Source organism: Pezoporus wallicus, unplaced genomic scaffold (genome assembly GCF_028554395.1).
Source record: "Pezoporus wallicus isolate ANWC-B61680 ecotype Strahan unplaced genomic scaffold, APGP_CSIRO_Pwel_v1 contig_161, whole genome shotgun sequence".
Classification (NCBI taxonomy): Eukaryota; Metazoa; Chordata; class Aves; order Psittaciformes; family Psittacidae; genus Pezoporus; species Pezoporus wallicus.
The window spans coordinates 11,849,824-11,871,437 of record NW_026642654.1 but is presented as its reverse complement, the minus strand read 5'-3'; the positions used below and the strand labels follow the sequence as shown (position 1 = coordinate 11,871,437).

The following is a 21,614-nucleotide window of genomic DNA, read 5'->3' as shown; positions in this document are numbered from 1 at the left end:
ACCTTGCTGAACCCAACATGAACATTGGATTTTATTAAACTCAGTAGCACTATATTTAACTTATAGATGGGAAAGCTGAGACCTACAAATATTCATGGAATGAGAGAGAGTATGGGTAAAAAGTTACTGAAACCAGAGAAAAGAACAAGTTCCTGAACATGTACATAGGGCACCTGAATTCTAGTGAATAAGCCTTTGCTTCTGCCTTTTGTGCTGGCAATGTTTGAATACCCAAAGGAAGAAGAGGGGCACCACCCTGGGTTTTAGAGGCCATCCTGAAGATCAAGTGTACCATAACAATCACAAGCATCCAAAGAATTAAAACTGAATGGTGTCATCACATACTGTTAGTCAGGACTGGTTTAGAGTTTTTCTTCTTGTTCTGTGTCACACAAATTAGAAGACTGCATCACTAGTTCAAGATCATAATCTGTGTTGCTCATTTATTTTATTGCAAAACAAAATATAAATGAATACTAAGAGCATTTCCCTTAGTTTGCTCTAAATTTTACTGCAATCAAGTAATTTCATCTGGAAAATCATATTTGTGAAATTTCCTCTTTTAAACTTAATCGAGACTAGACCCTTTCAATATTGTAAACCAAGTATTACCTTAATTGGAAACATCCTCAGCAAGATTTCTGTCAAGTCAGAGAAGATCCTTCAATGTGGCATAACACTTCAATTGTGTTATAAACCTGCATACGGATCAGCTGCATAAATATTATTATACATATGTAATTATAATGCAGAGATTTATAAATGCTTTTTAATTAAAAAATTGCAAAAAATAGTAATTTATTCTAGTAATTCTGATGAGCCTTCTATGCAAATTACAGTATTTTTGTCAAAGGGAAAATGACCCCTCATGAAACCTATTTTGATTCCCCAGTAAATCAAGTTCTTAGCAAAAGCAGAAAGTCCTAGTCAAACCTGCATTAAATCCATGACCCCTAGTTCTACAAAGAATGGGTTGTCTTTCAAGATACTGATGACAACATGAAAATTTCTATCAGAAGCTCTTTCCCATGACACAAGTGAAATGATACACCAATCTGAAGATCAGTCTTACCATCTTCTGCAAACCTAATCTTGACAGAGACACTTAATACACATTTTCACTTCTTAGATACTACTGTCCTTGAAAAAGTAATCATAGCATTTCTCATCAAGGACAGCCCATTACATATGATGATTACAGAAGTGTCCAATTGAACACATTTATTTCACCTGGTGAATAAAGTTATTAATACAAATACAAAGTCTTATTCCTGTGTTCCTAAAGTATTTGAGTAAAATACTGAAATACATTTCTAATCATACAGTCATAATGCATGCTCTAGAAAAATAACGATTTTCATTTATTTTCTTTTTGTAACACCAAAATATTATGCAAATAAATCAGAAACCAGGTAATGCAGCCATTAAATCATCAAGTAAGAACACCTGCACAAAACAGACTTCAATTTAAAAAAAAGTATAATGTATAAAGCATTTTTCCATGGAAGCCTAAGTTCAGCATCTAGTCCTAATATCTGCCGTCTTCATTCTCCTGTTGATTTGGAAATGATTAAGTAAACCTCTTCTTCACCTTTTGTAGTCCAAAAGTGAAGTTTTAACGACTCAAATTAGTCTGTGGTTTGCAACATTAAATATTATGTACAATAATATTTATTATGTGGTCCTAGAAGGAAACCTAAGTATTGGCATCTACTTCTCTCCGGTTTTAGAGATGAGAATATAATGTTTATCCCATTTCTTGAAGTTTCTGAGATGTATTCTCTATCTCTAAGGAAAAAAAAAAATTCTGCAATCTTGCTGAAAGCATTTTGAGAAAAGAGAGTACATAACAGAAACAACAGTGAATGTTTGACCTTGAGCTTGTATCCTAATAGCCTGCATTCATGGTTCAGTCCCAAGTAACAAGTATTGTACAGTACAGCAAGTCACTGAAACAGATTTTCCCAAGATAATGCCCCTATTCAGCACCACATAAGTAGAACAACTTATTTTCTCGTTAACTGCTTCACCCACACATTTGACATTAAGCTTCAGGCTTCCTGACTGAGCAGCAAACATGCAGGACACGGATCAATGTTGCACAGTTATGCATCACTTCCCACACTGAATCCTGCTGATTCAGGCAATTCAGAATAAAATAGGAGTTAAGTTCTTGATCTAAAAACCACACATTTGAAAACATACTTTTCAAACCTTTTTTATCATTACTTGTCATCACTCCCTTTAAAAGCAAGTTGTACTTCTACACATCCCTGGCTTCAAAATAATCTGAAGTATTTTGGCATTAATAAAATCCAGATTCTTTACTGTAAAAAAATGTCCAAGTGGTTTAAATCTCAATAGGTGCTAATAATGCAGCAGTTGCCTTTCATGGATATGTGACAGATCTTGAGTCTCAAGATTCTGCTCTCTGCAAACCACACGTGCACAGAACAACATTACTGAGAAAGATGTGAAAACATAAAGTATGAAGACAGTTGTATACATCCATAGTGATAACTTCTGTTTATCTTGCTAATGTACCTCCCACCTCCTTATTATAAAGAGTGCCTCCTTACTATAAAGAGCACCTTCATAATATGCCTGCAGTCTCTGTAAGGAATTCTCAGGCTTCAGTTTACAAATCCCCACTAACTTCCAAGCACCAAGGCTTGCAGCTTTTCCACGCTTTAAACTACTTCTAGATTCAGAAACAAAATTACCAATATTAATTTTTCACTAGCAGGTGTAACAACAAAGACTTTAAATGAACAGGAACATGAGTGGAAAAAATAGCTATAATGAATGTTGATTTTAGCAAAAGGTGGTCTTGGATATGGAAAAAGCCTCACCCACATGTTGCAGAATATATACAAAATGAGACTAATTCATACCATTATCACTGAAGCTTCATTTACTGCCCCATCATAACATAGAAAATGTTCAAAAAGTAAGACACATTCAACAACTGCATTCACAGTGTTTAATTTACACTGTAACTCAAAGGAAGTTTCTCTAAGGGAAAACTGCAGCAACAGATATTCCATAAGAAACATCCAAGGACAGTAAGGAAATGCACTTGTGGCTGTAAAAGACAACAGGAAGCTGGAATGACAGTTTCAAAATGTCTTATAGCCTCTAGATGTAAAGACAATTCCCCATGAGATTCCTTCTAAAGTTCTAACCTAAAACTGTAAAATAGAAAGACCTTGACATGCTTGTAAGGTGGCTGATGCCAACCTTATGAAGTTTAACCATGACAAGTGCAAGATCCTACACCTGGGTCAGAGCAATCCCAGGCACAGCTACAGGTTGGGCAGAGAAGAGATTCACAGCAGCCCTGCAGAGAAGGACTTGGGGGTGCTGGTCGATGAGAAAATGAACATGAGCCGGCTTCAGTGTGCGCTTGCAGCCCAGAAAGCCAACCGTATCCTGGGCTACATCAAAAGGAGCGTGACCAGCAGGTCAAAGGAGGTGATCCTGCTCCTCTACTCTGCTCTTGTGAGACCTCACTTGGAGTATTGTGTGCAGTTCCTGTGTCCTCAACATAAAAAGGACATGGAACTGTTGGAACAAATCCAGAGGAGGGCCACGAGGATGATCAGGGGACTGGAGCACCTCCCGTATGAAGATGGGCTGAGAAAGTTGGGGCTGTTTAGCGTGGAGAAGAGAAGGCTGCGTGGAGACCTCATAGCAGCCTTCCAGTATCTGAAGGGGGCCTATAGGGATGCTGTGGAGGGACTCTTCATTAGGGACTTTAGTGATAGGACAAGGGGTAACGGGTTAAAACTTAAACAGAGGAAGTTTAGATTGGATATAAGGAAGAAGTTCTTTACTGTGAGGGTGGTGAGGCACTGGAATGGGTTGCCCAGGGAGGTTGTGAATGCTCCATCCCTGGCGGTGTTTGAGGCCAGGCTGGATGGAGCTTTGGGTGATATGGTTTAGTTTGAGGTGTCCCTGCCCATGGCAGGGGGATTGGAACTAGATGATCTTAAAGTCCTTTCCAACCCTAACTATTCTATGATTCTACATCCCTGCTCATTGCAGGGGGACTGGACTAGATGACCTTTGAAGGTCCTTTCCAACCTGAACTATTCTATGATTCTATGATTCCATAATTCAAGAAAAAGCAAAACATGAATCATAAGTCACTTTACAGAAGAAGAAAATTGTTACTCTACATATGTAAAAATGAACAAAATAAGTATTACACATGGCTCATTTCTCTACCACATACAAAACTGAGACCAGTGTAGTATTATAGATGCATGAACAAACTGACTGCAGCTCTGTACATCGTATAAATTTTAACCTGAAAGTCTGAAACAAAACTACTCTTTCTCCTCCTGGATTGCAGAATTTGCTTCCTGGCTTCTTCAGAAATAGACTAAAGTTTATAATTTTTTTACAATGGGTTCTAAAAATAATTTCTACTTTACATAGAAGCAGTTAATAGACTTCCTGTTTTACAAATGAGTAATGCACTATTCTCAGATGCATTACATTCCATTAACAACTATGAAGTTTGACAAGAGCCTTTCAGGTTTTAGACAAGCTTGTTGTCTTCCTTCAGCTACGTAAGGATTCCTAAACAGCTGAAAACCAACCAAAAAACTATAAAATAACCAAGAAAATGCTGTTAAAAAGAGTAACTTGCTGCTATATCTAACATTCAGCCTACTCAAAACTAAGGCTATACCTTACTGAAGACTGGACTCTTCATTAGTGACTGTAGTGATGGGACAAGGGATAACAGGTTCAAACTCAAACAGGGGAAGTTTAGATTAGATATAAGGAAGGAGTTCTTTACTGTGAGGATGGTGACCCACTGGAATGGCTTGCCCAAGGAAGTTGTGAAGGCTCCATCTCTGGCGGTGTTCAAGGCCAGGCTGGATGGAGTCTTGGGTGACATGGCTTAGTGCAAGGTGTCCCTGCCCATGGCAGGGGGGTTGGAACTACATGACCTTAAGATCCTTTCCAACCCTAACTATTCTACAATTCTATGCAGCTACTAGGTTTAGGATAATCAGAACCTTTTATATTTGACATATGACTAAAGTAAGTGCTTAAACTTGATATTTCAAGCTGGTGTAAGTCAGTACATTTCCACTGAACTTAATGGGCTAGAAGGAAATAAACCAAGAAGCTGAGGTACCTTAGTTTCAATTACAATAAAAATCAGAATCTTAATACTATCTATGTAATACTCTGGATTTTTAAAGTTAAATCTCAATAAATGCTACATCTTGTTTCACATTATTCTATTCTAGGAAATGATTGCCACAGTTTACTGATGAGCAAAACCATATCCCACCTGCTGGGAGTAACCACTTGCTACTGAGAAGAGGACTCCTGTGCATGGACTTTCAGGGAAGCAACTGCCTCCTCACTACCTGGGTGTGCTCACCACTGACCTGTTGCAGGGAGTAGCACATGACTTGTGCATTTGGTCTCAATGTCTCAGAGCTGTGAGACCAGCCTGCACACACCCATCACGTAGCACTACACCTCCTCTCTGTATCCTGTAGTGTATGAACTCCCTAAGCCCCGGTCTACAGGGTCCTGCCAGGTTCTTGCACTCAGCAGGAGCTGACAGACAGCACATGCCTCAAGCATCTATCTGCTTCCACAATCTCTTCTCTCACCACATCCACCCGTGGGTATCAGCCACGAAAGCCAGTGCCTGCCCCATCACACGACACCTGCTGCCACTCACATAGTAAGTCATATCTCACACACAGTACAACAGGGAAGCTCAGAAACCCATGGACTATATTATAGAAGTCTTGAAATCTCACTGTAAAGCCTTCAGAAATATCAGATTTTACTGTAGCACCTAAAGCACTAATGTTCATAACCAGACAAACACATGTAACTAGCTCATGAGCTACTGAGCCCAAGGGTGGAAAGGAAAGAAAAAGACAAGATGGATTAAACAAAGCAAGTCAGAGAGATTATCAAGATCAAACAGATCACCCAAGTGAAAAGAATGACGAGCCCATTGAAGAACATAGCTGAACAGCCAGAACCCCTGCCTGAATAATGGGCTTGCAGTTCCAGCCGCCCAACAAGTCCCATGTTCAGGCAATAAATCTGTGTCGCTTGAGCACCAACAGAAAATTTGAAAGATGTAATACTTCATTTCTGCTGCAGAACGGGACACTCGCTGGGGTTCACTAAGCACAATAATGGCTTTGGGAAAGCATTATTATTGCTTCTTTACAATAACAACAGTCACAAACTAACATACATTGGTACATCCCCTCTGTGCTTAGTCAGCAGAAGACAGTTGTTAAACAGTCAATCTTTCTTATTTCCTGACTCATGCAGGAAAACCCTACACCATTTATGGTAGCAGTTAAATTGTACAATTGAAAGAATTAAAGAAGATACTTTCTATGTTGTAATTATACAACTTCAAACCTGCTAGCACAATAAAAGCCAGGATCCTTGTAGCTTTGGGAAAAAAAAGGGAAAAAAAAAAGGATTGTACAAATTCTTAAATGAAGGAGGAAGGAATTTAGGATGGATAAAATAAGCCTTTAAAATAAGCCTTTACTATGGGCAAATTATTAATAGCTGTCTTTCCAAGCACTCGGTATAGCCTACTGACAGCTAACTTACTGGCCCAGGTGAATGACTAGCCAGCCTTAAAAGCTGCTCTTGCCTTACAACATGGCATCTTTGAAGAATAACTATATGGTCTAGGATCACCACAAGCAACTCTGTAACTCCTCCAACAGTTAAAGTGTTAATTACAAAGAAACCAAGGACAATTTAAAACCTTCTTTAAAAAAAAAAACAACAACAAAAAACAAAACCATAAATGGACATTTGCTACTGTGCCGAAGTATTTATCCCCTGTTTCAATAAACCCAGTTTAGTTGAAGATGCCATCTACACAGCTGGTGTTGAACGCAGTTTCTGAGAAAGGGGATGGAAAGAAACTCACGTCCCCGCAGGAGTTTGGATTTTCAATAGCCTTATCCATACCTGCTGAAGAGGGGAGAGGAGCTGGACCCAGGCAGCTCCCGGTGCCGCGAACACGAAGAGGCAGATACACACAAGAGAAAACCCCAGCGAAAACCCTGGGGAAGAGACTTCACCAGGGATCAAGAGCTGGAAGTTCGAGAAAAGAGTATATGCGCTTGCTAACGATCCTGGCAGCCTCGCTCCAGCAGCTCGCCAAGCCGCGTTACACTGGCAAAACCCGCTTCATGATACATCCCAAACCCCGCGTTTCCTCTCCTCCTGCACCGAGCCGGGCAGGGCAGCCCCTCCGAGGCACCCGCAGCGCCGGGACGGGTCAGGCTGCCCCCACCGAGCCAGTCTCAGAGAACCGGACTTCCCGTGACTAACCCACACCGGAGCGAGCCCCGGCGCTCCCCGCCGGCTGCAGCCCGCCGCAGAGAGAACGAGCACCCACCTCCTCCGCCGCGAGCAACGCCGCCACCGGGAGCTCCGAGGCCGCCACCCGGCCCCCTCCCCTCCGCCCCGCCGGAGCTCCGGCGGCTCCCCCGCTCCTGGACACGTCACCCACCCCGCCCGCGGGCCGCCGCCGAGAGCAGCTGCCGAGTCCCAGCGAAGACCCGCCCGCCGCCGCCGCCGTTGTTGTTACCGCCTCCCCGGGCAGCCGCCGCCGCCATTGGGTCAGCGGGGGACGCCGCCGCCTCCCGGTTGGCGCAGCAGCCCGCCGGTCGCGGCGGGGCGGGCGGTCACCGCCTCCACACACACCGCCCGCTCCCTCCGGACCCCCGCCGCATTCCTGCATCCGCACGTGATGCCGCCGCCGCCGGGGCCCGGCCCCCACGGGCACCTGCGGGCGGAGGCAGCCCCGTGGGAGGGAGGGGAGAAGAATGGGGACACGCGAGACAAACCCAGCGTGCGAGGATGCACCACGGCCCCGGTCATGGAATTGTATCTCATGTTCCACGTGAAAGTCGCTAATCTTCATAGAATCATAGAATGGTTTGGGGTGAAGGAACCATAAAGAGCATCCAGTTCCAATCCCCTTCCACTAGACCAGGCTGCTCAAAGCTGCATCCAACCTGACCGGAAACACTGCCAGGGATGGGGCAGCCGCAGCTTCTCAGGGCAACCTGTGCCAGTGCCTCACCAGTCTCACAGGAAATTTCTTCCCAATACCTAACCTAAATTCATTCCCCCTTGTGCTACCACTCAATGCCCTTGTAAAAAGCCCCTCCCCAGCTTGCCTGTAATCCCGCTTTAGGCACTGCTTTAACATCTCCCCAGCCTGAACAACCCCAGCTCTCTCAGTCTGTCTACATAGAGAGAGGTGCTCCAGCCCTCAGAGCATCTTCACGGCCCCCCTCTGGACTCATTCCAACAGGTCCACGTCCTTATACTGGGTGCGCAGAACTGAACACAGCTCTGCAGGTGGGGTCTCATAAAACCAGAGCAGAGGGGAAGAATCACCTCCCACAACCTGCTGGTCATGCTCCTTTTGCTGCAGCAGTCGTGAAACATGCCCAGGTATACTAAATTCATTATCACTACATGATATGGAAATGGTGGCATTTCAAATGATGCTTGATTAATCCACCTTTTTCCTGCATTTTTTCATTCTACAGTTTGTGAATATGAATGTATGTTAAGTAGCCCATATCTTCATGTGGGTTTATACAACCTGAATTACAAATTAAATATTAAAAAGTATTACTTTCCAAAATGCTTTCATTTTGACAAAGTTACTTCTTTTTAATGTAGTTCATCATAGAGGGAACTTAACATAATTCTCACATAGCTCTATAGGCTCTACAAAAGAAAGAGAAGGGAAAATTGGGTCATATGTAGAGGTGGAGGCCAGGAATACCACTATGGCATTCAGTTCAGTTTCTGGCAGAGAGACCACTTTATCCTGCTGTTTGTGTAATTTTGTTTAACATGTTGCACTTCACTCTCCTGCAGGTATCATTTCAGGAGCTGAAATGGCTGGGAATCAGTCTTGGGCAAACTGTTTCATGACTGCTTATCATTAAAGGCCATGATAAAGAACAGGTACGTATCTAGACTAAGTGCAACTAACTCAATTCCATGATTAAAAATTTACTAGCGATATCCTTCTCCTTTTGGCAGCCAATTCATTATCCATGTGCATTTGGTTTTCTCGTTCATAATTATCTTTCACTGCTAGAGAAACTTAAGATTCTTCCTTTATTTCTTCCCTGAATCCTTTTGATCTTTGACAACAACTTCTTTGATTCTGGTCATCATACATAAATACCCTGTAATTCTGATAGAAGGTTCCTGCGGAAACCTTGTTGGGCAAATCCGACAACAGCAGATCAGCTCATAAAAAACCAAAACTAACTTCCAAAATAAAAAAACTGCAGGAAGAGTGCAAGTTAAGGCAACATCTAACAGCAGTCATAATTAATACCTTAATCATTGCAATTAGAAATTCATTATTTATCCACTCATAATTATGTGTCGATAGCCAGAATTCAGATAACAGCTCTCTCCAGGGTTAACATGATGCTTTTCATAACCAGCTCCTAGGAAGATGATGTTAAAATTTGTTTTACTGGTGATACATATACAAGACCTTGCCAGAATTTACTTCCTGTCATCGGTGCTTACTGGGGCTTCACAGAATCATGGAATTGTTGGGGTTGGATGGGACCTTGAAGATCACCTAGTTCCACCCCCCCACCCCCCCCTCCATGGGCAGGGATAACTACCATTAGACCAGGTTGCTCCAAGCCCCGTCCAACCTAGCCTTGAACACTTACAGGCAAGGGAAAGCAACAACTTTCCTGGGTAACCTGTTCTAGTGCCTGCTTCCCTGTGCAACCCATTCCAGCTTCAGCAAAGCTACCTTTCTTCTCCAAGCTGCCACAGATCCTATAACTACTCCAGCATGCATTCTGGGCATCTTAAGGACACCACAGACACTGAGCAGTGTCCTGGCCCCATGTGACACACTGCTGTGAAAAAGACAGTCCTTTTTTCTACCTCCGTGGAGACTGGGGTGATTGAATGTAAACTGAAATTTATGATGCCTAAGAGTATACACCATTCCTATGGCTTGCTTTCCAAAATGTTGCATGAAATCTGAAGAAAGCAACTAAAATGTAGGTTGCCAGGTTCTCCAGTGCAGCCTGATTTTCTTGATTTCTTCCTTCTCCTTACAATCAGCATTTTCTCTTAGGGAGTTTTCATTCATCCACTAGAAATAAAAAAACCTTATTTCTCCTGTTCTCAACTATCCCCCACCACAAAACAGTACGTCATCTGCTTACCATAATCCTTCAGAAACCACTGAAAGCCAGGACTTCACAAAGCCTTGCTTAACTTGAGCTCATGCTGGAGCCTTGTAAAGTTACAGATCCCCTCTACTGCCCTTACCAAACAAGGCTGAGTGTCAATACTTTTTTAAATTTATATATAAATTTATATATATATATACACCTATGTTCACAAATATTTTAAAAAACAAACCACACAGCTTTCTTAAATTCACACTAGTACATCAAAATAACATTTGGTTTTATAAAAGCATTGCTCACTTACGTTCTAATCAGGTGCTCACTGCTGGTCTGTTGTCCAGGTCTCCCTGAAGAACCAGCACCCCTACTGGGAGAGTTTGTAAATTCTGAGCATACCAGTACAGGTTAACCTGACAACTGAGTTTTATAATACTGTGATGTTTTACCTGCACAACTTCTTTCACAAACGCCTTTAAAAGGTCTCTGCTTACGAGGAGACTTCGCAAGTCGAATTCTCAGACTGCCAATTCAGGCAGACTAGGAAAAAATTTTCCTAAATTTCAATATTCCTTAGCACCAGAGTCCTTATGTCACATCAGCTCCTCATTGTCATGGGTGGTGCACGAGCAATAGTACAGCTGATGCCACAACCTCTTGTGGTGGGTTGACCTTGGTCAGCAGCTGGACTCCTACCCAGCCACTCTCTTGCTCACTCCCCTTAACAGGACAGGGGGAGAAAATAAGATGGAAAGCTAATGGGTCAAAATGAAGACAGGGAGATCACTTAGCAGCTACTGTCATGGGCCAAACAGACCCAAGTTGGGGAAACTGCATTTATTGCCGATTAAAATTAGAGTAGTACGGTGAGAAACAAAGACAAGAGTAAAAACACCTCACATACACACTTCTCCCAGGCTCAACTTGACTCCTTCATTCCCAGCTCCTTTATCTCTCCCACCCCAAGAGATACAGTGGGATGGGGAACCGGTGCTGTGGTTAGTCCACAACAGCTCCTCCCTGGGCTCCTTCCTCCCCACATTCCTTCCCTGCTCCAACGTGGGTCCTTCCCACAGGCTGCAGTCCTTCAGGATAAACCTGTTCCTCCCTAGGCTCCTCCAGAGACCGCAGGGGAATCTGCTCTGGCTCCTGGAGCACTGCCTACCCTTCTTCCTCCTTTCAATACAGTGCCTGCAGAGTTGGTTCTTTCACTTTTTTCCTTACTTGTTTTGCCTGTATCATGGTTTTGCTCTTTCTACATATGCTTCCCCAAGGTACCACCACCTCGCGTGGGGGGCTCAACCATACCCTGCGATTGGACCATGAAGCATTAAGGTCATGCAACCGTGAAAGACAAATGCAGCCTTTGGCTGAGACAGAGCTATTTCCAGTGGCAGAAAAGAAGTACAAGCAAGGTTCTGAGAAGACTTTATATGAAGTACTGTGTATGACTCTAAGCCACCAATATTTAAGGAAAAGGAATTCAAGTAGGAAAAGTGGCAAATAAAAAGTATTAGGATAATAAAAAGAAAACAATAATAAAAAAGGAAAATAAAAGGAAAATAAGGAAAATAAATGAGCAGATTCATCTGTACTCATGAATACGCAAAAGAGACTCCATGGCTAAAATATAATTGTGTAAGATAAAAAGGCAATGATAATACAAGAATACATTATTATAGATTAGAACACACTGTTGGCTCCTTCAGTCTTGGGCAATATACTGCTTGGGAACTTTGATGTCCTAAAAACAATCCTCAAATTTTTCCTTAACCAGTGTCACAGAGATTCTTAAAGCAGTATGCTACTGACAAAAAAAAAGCATTAAAGCATCTCACAGTCTACGTTTATAATGTCTAACTGCAACCTGCTCAGCACTGTACAATGTAATAGTCTCAGCTACCTCATCCCAAAACATCCTAATTTTCTTCATATTTATATCCTATGACTCCTAAGTAAGGCTACTGCTGCTTTCTTCCTGTAAACATGACTGACAAGACAAGATGATCAAGCTGGTGTCAGATGCTCCACGTGTACTCTATGCAAGCCGCTTCTCTGTACTTGTGTAGTTTGGTTGCATGGCTTTGTTTCTCAAGGTAGTGTAGTAGTCACCTTGATTTACTCTTACTGCCCAATCCTGACAGCAGAACTTCATGGCACAGAAATGTAGGAAAGCCAACAAAAGTCCCCCAACAAAATTAGCACTTCTTCAGGTGTATTTCCCCCCCTGCTCAGTGCAAGCCCCATGCTTAAACTTCAGTGAGCACAGCTTTGGTGACAAAATGCAGTGCCCACATGGTAAACTGATTTTGGCAGCAGAAGCAGTAACACAGGAGAAGGAAATTGCACATCTATATAGCAACATAAAAGTCAGTCTGAGTGAGTACCTGGAGCTGCCACAATCAATTATTGGTACTAAGACAAGGCACGTCCTCACTCTAGTCTTGACAGTAAAATGTCAGAGAACATACTGGTGAAAACAGTGTCAGAGGGCTTATACAGACCTCTACTATGAACTAAGCCTTCAAAGGAGCAAAGGCAGCTAGAATCATGAGGAATAAATATTTCAAAGTACTGCATCCTATATTTCATAAAGCTAGTATTAAATTTCCACTCTCTCTGCTCAGGTCATGTCCTTAAGGACTCAGAAGTGACCTCAGCTGACTCATCAGAACATGCACATGCACAGAGCACAACCCATTTCCTTGCTTTCTTTGTGGACATGTGAGCAGGCCCTTCTCTTTTCAAGAGAGGGCTGTCTTCTGCAACCTTGAATACCATTATGTCCTTACACATTCGCTGCATCACTATCTTTTTCAATCTACCTCACTCAGCATGGTTTTACTCAATGGAAAGAGGAAGGCTCTATGTGCTGCACAAACACTTGGTTTCACTCTGTGACACCACTGCTAGCAGAACATGCTAATTCATCAATCAGATCCCAAGCATGTAATGACTCTTCCAACACTGGAAAGCCATCTGGATGATGACACCTACAGAAACAGGAATCATTTACTTTAATGACCATCAGTTACTTTTTGTGCCATGACACGAGACTGAAAAAGTGTAATTGCTGAATAACCTTGCCTGTGTAAGTGTGCTTTTCTGGGAATACAACAAGAGCTATTTAGTAAAATATACTTACCTGTTAACTGAAAACATCTGACTAGCAAAACATCAGTAACATTTAAATTCCTTTTACAGATTGTTTACAAAAAAAAAAGGACTTTATTCATACAAATACTAGCATGCATTCTTCTCATCCCAGTCTGTACCCACACACATTCCACAGTGGAGCTTTACACATGAACATCAGTTAATCTTGGGGCTTCACTACAGGAGCAACTAGCAAAATCATTCCAGCCAGTTGCTTACACAATGCATTCTCAGAATAATAATTAAAAATGCCAGTATCAATGCTTTTTTTAACTCATTAATACTAAAAACCATCAGGAATTAATTCCTTCAAAGCACCATACAATACATAACATTTAACGTTTTAAACTGTATTTTTTTATTTAGCAATGAAACAAGTTTGGGGTTTTTGTTTTGTTGCTTTGTGGGTTTTGTTGTTTTTAACTTAAGGTGGCCCATACTAAAACATGCAGTGTCATGTGGTACCAAATGAAGTGTCTTCACAGTTAGAGCCTAACAAAAAAATGGAACCCACACTTCAAAGAAACAAGTCATAAAGATCACTTCCAAGTGATTCTTTTAAACCATTTTTAATACATACTTACATATGTCACAGCTTCTAGTCATGTAACTAAACAAGCTCCTGTGTGTTAAATATTGTATGTTAAATATGTTAAATTTTGAAGTTTACAAAGTTTCATAGCTATTTACATGGATATGATACTGCCTTTGTCAAGTTTAATGAGTACTTCAAAACAAGTCATTGTTTTAGTGTGTGCACTGCAAAAACTGTTAAAGTAACAAATAGCAAGCAAAAAATAGACATTGTCATGAGTAAATAAAACTCAGGAGACAATTATTCAATAAAATACTTTTATTTATGTACACAGTGTAAAGATGCTGTACCATTCAACAAACTTTTATTATATAAGAGCAAACTTGAATTTGCTTAATACTTCTGAATTCACTTTGAGTGGGAGTCTCCCTGAGGTTAAGAAAGGTGTCTTATTACTGTATGTAACAGCAATACTTAATCAGTGTTACCAGGAAAAAGCAAGAAAACCTGAAAGACTTGGACACTGCACTTAGTGGAGGAAGGGCACAATAGTACATGCTGAAAACTATCAGACAGAGATATCACTGTAGCAATGTGCCTGCTTCAAGATCATGAACTGTACTACAAGTGACAGTAAATATTACTGAAAGATTGGTGGAAGGGAAAGGATGATAGGTTTTGGAAAAAAACTAAGACAGGACACAAATGGAAGCACATGCAAACTGTGATTTAGGAATGCTGTGTGAAGATGGTAAAAATAAGATGTCTGGCCAGGGTGTCTTAGATCAGGCATTTTTCTTAAATACAAACAAAAATATCAGCCCCCGCAACCACTCCCCCCCCCCAAAAAAAACAACAAACAAATGCCAAACACCCCCATCACAGTTTATTCTTTGTTGTGGGTTTGGTTTTGCTTTTTAAAAAGCTTCAGCCAGAAAGGTGACACAAACAGGACTCCTTGAATAGGCTTGTTCAAAAAAAAAAAAAAAAAAAGCCTTTTCCAAATCATGGCAGCAGCACACCTTGTGACCTGATGCAGCCACTACCGAAGCCAAGTGTGAATATTTCAACATCAGATTGTAGACGAGGCATTACAAGAGAGGCCGAACAGGACTGGGGTTAGTTTCACATTAACAAAATTTATAAACAAACTATGGCTAGTCTCCTTTTGGGCTGAAAAGCAGCACTTATTTATACAGGTAATTAGACACCAACTCCCCCAGTTAGAGAACTTTTTTGAGTCTTGTTTCAGAGCAATGAGACAATCAGCCACAATCACAAACCAGAAAATTCCCTTAAAGGGAGCAACAAAAGGCAGGAAAGAAAACACTCAAGTATAATAAAAGTCCCTGTGTAACAGAACTGGTAACTCCAACTCCAGGCCATCAAGATGAAGAATTAAGGTTGGCTGTATTTTATGTCCTGTTGTATTTTTAGGTGGACTGTAAAGGTGCACTCAAACCAACAGAAATGAGTGCTGTTATTTGCTTTATTGCATAGCTCCCTTTTTCTAGTAGATCTAGCAATGTTTAAGTTAACAGGTGATCTGGGGTCAACAATTACATAGTTGAGACATGAAAAAGATTTGAGATATGCCATAACAGTCTTTGCATGAAAACAAATCTTGCTAAGATGCACACTAACCAAACTTCCTTACTGTAGTAATAAAAAACACTTTTAATGAGATATTTAAAATCCACATTAACACTACACAAATTGATAAAACAAAGTACTAAACTTCAGAAGCCTGGTGCCACTCAGATCACACTGAATTTCAATTTTCATTCCCAAATTCACTACTAGCCCCACCCCTTCATATTCTCTTATCTTAGCACATAGAAACTTTACCTCCTTCAGCCAGCCACTATAAGAATCACATACTTGGCCAAAATCTACTTTTCTTTTAATGCTTTCATTTTCTGCTAGGATTCTTCAGAATTCCATAGCTGAAATGTTCATAATTGTTACGTAGTGTCCTGGGTTCAGCTTAAACCACAACACCTAATTTTACTGAATCCAAACCTTCCAGTTTTAAGCTGCACAGAGTACACCAGCATTTTGATACCTGGTGACTTAACCCCTGCCTTCTCCTCTGGAACTCCTGTAAGCGATGTTTGGATTCTGCAAGGTATGTATTTGGATCACATATTTGGGTTGTTCCCAAGGAATCCATCCCCTGCCTTCTTCTAAAGCACTTTCAACATTACTCTCCCACACACAGCTCCTCAGGAGAAGCACATAGTTCTAAGCTTTAGAGAACCCTTTTCTCTGTAGAATGGCATTCATATAGGCTATAGTGCCAAAACACTGTGTTGTGGTTTAACCCCTGCCAGCAACTAAGTGCCACAAAGCCACTTGCTCCCCTCAACCCCACTTCCCCTTCTGGCCTGCTTAGAAGAAGGTAGCCAAAATATAGATTTCTTTATTGAGTATCAACAGAACAACAGACAGGGTTGCTGTGCAAAATTACTACCCTGGTTCTGAATGGTCAGTTTCAGACATTCACCACTTCATCATTATCAACAACATCTAGCCTTATATTTGTGACTTAATAGTGAGAAGTTTCCTCTGCCTCATAGAGCAGCTCTTTAACTCTGTGCTTACACGAACTAAATTAGGGAACACAGCAACCTGACCACTAGTTTCCTCCCTTCACTCAGAATCAAATCAAGCACATTTCCACCAAAAATTAACAACATGGCACTGTTTACACTAAACAGTGCTTCCCTTACATGTTTAAAACGTGCTCCACTACAGAGCAGCACATAAAGCCTCTAACATATGCCTTGACCTAAAATTCTTCATAGCTCGGGCTTGCCCAGTCTTATTGCTTTGGAAAATAAATCTGTGTAGCAGTCACACCACATTATAAAAGTTTCAAACGACAGGCTTTTTATCTCCCTAGCTCAGTGCACAAAACTACTTAAAAGCCTTGTCATTCTCCTGCCACTAGGCGTCACTGTCTTCTGTCGTGATTATTAGACCTTCACCTGAGGTCCAACACTTCACCCTGGAACCATCAGAGAAATGCTATTGAGTGGGAGAACACTCACCACAATTTGCCAAGTCCATATATCTGAAAAGGGACCCTATTCCTTAGGTCAAGGAAAGCTTTAGTGATGTAGCAGATAAAGTGCAAAGGACTGTTAGTGTCACTTTGTATGGTCTTTGAAGTAAAATAAATCAGTGGAAGAACAACTGAACTCTTAAAGGAGGCAATACAGGCTTTCCCCCACAGAGGAGCCTCCCCAGGTTCTAAAACCCTCTGTAACTAAGAAAACTTCAAAAAATAAGAGGAACCACGACAGAAGTACTAACAGAACTAATTACATGACCCCTCACGTGGGACCTACAAAGAAAATAATTTTACTAATCAACCAGCAATCTTTTCAAGCACAGAAAGGGAGCCAAACATTCTGTTGTTGTCTTTTGTATTTTATGGACTTCAAGTCCAGAAGTGACCACTATGATCGCCTGGCTAGACCACCAGCATAATAAATGCCTGCATCCCCACATGCATCTTTGTGGTGGATATGAACTCCTCCCATACTAAGGGCAACCTGGAAACTCACTTTTACAGCGAACACTCAATTATCTTCCTTTTCCTCAAGTGCGCTTAAAATAAGGAAAAAAGAACCCAAAACGAAAAACAGAAAAAAAACCAAACCCCACACTCCAGCCGTGACTGCATTCTACCACTGACCAATTCAGTCACTTGGAATGACTAAATGGCACACAGGAACTAGGTACCCATGCATACCTAACTCACATCATAATTGATCTTAATAAACAATGTAACTTCCATTAACAGTATCTCTGACATGTATGAAATACGATTCAAGCTGAACTTGATTCAAGCTGAGCTTAATAGCCAAATTAACTGTAAAGCCTCTTGGAAGCATTAGGACAAAGGATGCCATTAGAGAGCACATCACTACTAGATCATGAAATATTGTCCAACCTGACAAAATTTTGGTGTATATCTTAAGAGGTTGACTATCTTGTGTGTATGCACATATGAAACAGAAAAAATCCATTAAAATACTTCTGGTGCACACAGAATCCTACCAGCAAAGAAGCACTGTGTTAATGAACTTCATGCAACAGCTTCTATTTCACAGGCAAAGAATTACTCTGCATTGTATTCGTTTGCCACCCTATAAGGAAACAGCTGTTTCAGTGTCACATCCTCTTCTTTTCATGTGTTTCACCATTTAATTTTCCGTTTTCCACTGCTTTATTTTCAAAATTCCAGTCAGTTGGGTTCAGAAGTTGCTGCGTTTTTTTGTACGTCCAGTATGGGTTAAGTATTAGCGTAACAGCAAATAATCCCGAGAATAGAACAGCAAAATGAAGAAGTCCCAAATTTTCTACCACAGAATTCCAATTGAAAATACACACCCACCACATGTGGTAAGTAAGAATCATGCGGCAGTGAAACAGGTGGATCATCACCCACTGGTTTGCTTTCCAGAAAAAGGTGTTAGCACAGCCAGCCTAGAAAAACAAGAATAGAAAGTATGCAGAAGTGAGATTGTTACTTCAACATAGTGAACTGAGGAATCTCTAGAACTAATGCAAATACCCAGCTTTCATGAACACACACTCTCAGGCATTTTTTCCATGCACAGCTATGATTTTCCACACGCATACCACACCCCAAACTCAGAACAGATCTATACCATCTCACTATCCACATGCACACGTTATCGCACAAAAAACCTGTATGAAGGACTACAGAAATATCATGATGACAAAAAGAAGGTATCACAGTAACATGGGTCCCAGTTATATGAATGCAGTTTTACTTAAAAGCTACCTAAAAGAACTGCACAGATTACCTGTGAAAAGTGAGATACATGAAAACTGTTACAAACAAAATTACCATGGTCTTACCTTCAAAAGCATCCAGGAAATGCATGTTGAGGGAGTACTCATCTCCAGCAACATTCCCATCAAAGGCAGATAATGTCCAGATTTCACATTAATCACTAGACCAGCCAAGCCACCAAAAGCTAGCAAGTGATGAGCTACCAAGAATGCATCAAATGTTCTAAAAATAACATTGGACACGTGAACAGCTACATTTTCAAGCAAGAAAAATCCAGCAGCTATTAAACAGTTAAACCAACTCCAATTTTGCTGTGAATACACTTTGTCAGCATGAAAAACAGGATCTACGAGCAAAGCCCATAGCCCAGCAACACAACTCTGAAGTCCGAACACACCACGTGTGACTGCCATATTCCAAAACACCTTCTCCTTTGCATACAAGGCATGATAAGTGGTACTTATCCATGAAGACAACCAGTGAGACAGAAGGAATACTCCCAAATAGATTAAAAAGCCAGCAGCTAAAAATGTCAAGCGAACTTCCCATAAGAGATAGTCCCATTCAAAAGTGGTCCCAAACACTGGATCAGCATTTGTAGGATTCATTTCTTCTTCTTTGACACTTCTCACCCGCACTATAGTCTCCTTTATGCCTATTCAGCCCCTGCTATTATGCAAATCAGAAACCACGAACTCTTCCATCTGGAGCAAGGAGGAAAAAAAAAAAAAAAAAAAAGTGAATTTCTAAGTCATCCATATACATAGGTTCTAAACCATAGAGAACTCACTTCCCCTGCAGTTACAACTTTAGTATTGTTGCATTAGGTACATTCATCCCAAAGACAGGCAGACAGACAAAAAAAAAACAAAACAAACGACAAACTTAAGTGTGTTTAACAACGCATTTAACAATTGGTCTGCAAAATCTGTATTAGCACAAAGTAGTGCACTGAAACAAAAGCTGAGGAGGGCAAATTAGGAAGGCAAGAAAGAGGAAAATACAAAGAAGTAAATACAAAGAAGTAAGCCCTGTTTTCTTACTTACGGAACTTTTACTTCAACAGCAACAAGCAGTTATTCACCTATGCCATTATTCTCCTACTCCCCTGCTTTTATCTCACTGACTTTCCACCACTTCCTATGGCTTTGGGTGCAATTCAGATACAGACCTAGGATATAAAACTAAAAACTTAATTCAGTGAGCAGGACCATGTACATAGAAAAGGGCTTTCAGGATCCTATCTCAAACCAAGACTTTGCAATCAGTCTCTGAACATTAAACCACTTTCCAACAGAAAACATATTGCAAAAATGCAAGAGTATGGAATGCAGACAAGCAACATTAATGTGTATTATTAACAACATTCGTGTCATTAACTGAACAGCCCAGCAGTAAGTGCATCAAGTTACCTGAAACTTCCTGAATACACTGTAGTTCAAAAAACAAGGATTTGTGGGGAGGGAAAAGCCAGGTAATAGACCCACTCAAGTCTGTAAACGCTCCAAACTGCAACGCGTTTGGGAGTTTGGTAGGAGCTAGATGAAAAAGCCACAGCGACCACCGAGTTCAGATCCCCTGGTGAGATGCCCCAGCCTTGGTTCACCATGCAGCAAACGCCACCATCAACCCACACCCCCGTAGAGACCTGTACTCGCAAATGCCTCTCTCCAAGACAGGGGAGTTGGCTGGCAGCTTCTGTCTGAGGACCCCACTCCCGCCCCAGAGCCTCACACCGGACTAGACCGACTCGAAGGTGGAATCCCAGTAGCACCCTCCTCCCCCAATCTCCGGAGAAAAAACAGGGTAAAACACGCCAGTCCGATGGCAGGAGCAGGCCCTGAACAGCGCGATCCACCGGACCAAGCCCAGCTGCAGCACGGCGGCGGCAGCACCTGCGTTCCCACGCAAACACCGGCACAACAACCCCGTCCCCACCCGCCCCGACGCCGCCGAGCCCCTCACGCAGACCTGGGGTGCCGGCCCAGGCGCACAGACCTCGCTCACATCCGCAGTTCCTCATCCACAGCGCTGCCCGAGATGGGGGCCGGCCGTTCCCGGCTCCGGGACTGCCCCGAGCGGCAAAGCCGCCCCCACCGTCTCCCCGGAGCGCCCGGCCCGGACAGACCCGACCAGCCGCACTTCCCACAACCGCCAGGGATGGGGCAGCCACAGCTTCTCTGGGCATCCTGTGCCAGTGCCTCACCACCCTCACAGTAAAGAACTTCTTCCTTATATTAATGTAAACCCACCCTCTTTCGGTTTAAAGCCATTATCCCTTGTCCTATCCCTCCATGCCCTTGCATGAAGTCCTTAAGATTTTATTAAGTCTCTTTAGGTAGTGGAAGAGAAGGGTGCTATAATGATCTTCCCCCAGACTGAACAACCCCAGCTCTCTCAGCCTGTCTTCATACAACAGGTGCTCCAGTCCTGGAAGTCTGACATGTGCTCGGTTTCTAGGTAGGGAGAGGGAAATCTCACCATTCCCTGTGGAAAGCTGGGTCCAGCCACAGTAGCAGGATAACTGGGCAGGAGGCATTTGTGCATTTGCTTGTGATTGCTAATGTGATACCCTGTCCCTGATGGACCCTTCTGATCTCTGTGAAAACTGACATCTGTTCATATGCCACCTCAGTAGTTTAGATATGGGCAGCCAGCCTCAGCAGTGTATGGGAAAAGCCTGGAAAGAAAGTCTACTGCTCATGTCTCCCTTTACTGTGCTGGATGTGGGGCATTACACCTTTCCTCCTAGCTCCTCTGCAGACAGCCCTAAGGGACACCAGGGTTTGGCTGAAGCTGTGCCCACACACCTGTGTGTCACCGCTGTGAATCGTAGGCAGAGCACACCTCCCACTGCACTACCAGA

The 21,614-nt window shown here is 42.1% G+C and overlaps 2 protein-coding genes across 5 annotated transcripts in view; both read right to left on the bottom strand.

The window, feature by feature from the left end:
- Positions 1-7,481, bottom strand: part of ARHGEF10 (Rho guanine nucleotide exchange factor 10) — a 117,597-nt gene extending 110,116 nt beyond the window's left edge. The window contains exon 1 of one of the 2 annotated variants that reach the window (XM_057431698.1): positions 7,427-7,481. The gene's annotated coding sequence lies outside the window, so the exon portion shown is untranslated. Of the gene's footprint in view, positions 1-6,993; positions 7,041-7,426 lie in introns of those variants that run through there. The other variant, XM_057431697.1, reaches the window with a different exon arrangement.
- Positions 7,482-17,564: 10,083 nt separating this feature from the next.
- On the bottom strand, positions 17,565-20,795 carry CLN8 (CLN8 transmembrane ER and ERGIC protein). Of its 3 annotated transcripts, none has more exons than XM_057431725.1 (3): positions 20,720-20,795; positions 18,814-19,452; positions 17,565-18,414 (listed from the first exon to the last, which is right to left on the bottom strand). In XM_057431725.1, exons 2-3 carry the CDS (start codon positions 19,354-19,356, stop codon positions 18,100-18,102), a joined length of 858 nt encoding a protein of 285 aa, XP_057287708.1. In that variant the 5' UTR covers positions 19,357-19,452; positions 20,720-20,795; the 3' UTR covers positions 17,565-18,099. The 3 variants fall into 3 exon arrangements, with proteins under 3 accessions (XP_057287708.1, XP_057287710.1, XP_057287709.1); XM_057431727.1 differs by having other exon boundaries at positions 20,747-20,768; XM_057431726.1 differs by lacking the exon at positions 20,720-20,795 and having other exon boundaries at positions 18,814-19,475.
- Positions 20,796-21,614: the final 819 nt, after the last annotated feature.

Bases quoted from the DNA above. Each gene is read 5' to 3' on its own strand.
- CLN8 (XM_057431725.1), bottom strand. From the start codon at position 19,356: ATGAATCCTACAAATGCTGATCCAGTGTTTGGGACCACTTTTGAATGG. The intron at 18,415-18,813 runs GTAAGACCATGG...TTGTTTTTCTAG, and splicing joins TTTCCTGGATGCTTTTGAAG to GCTGGCTGTGCTAACACCTT.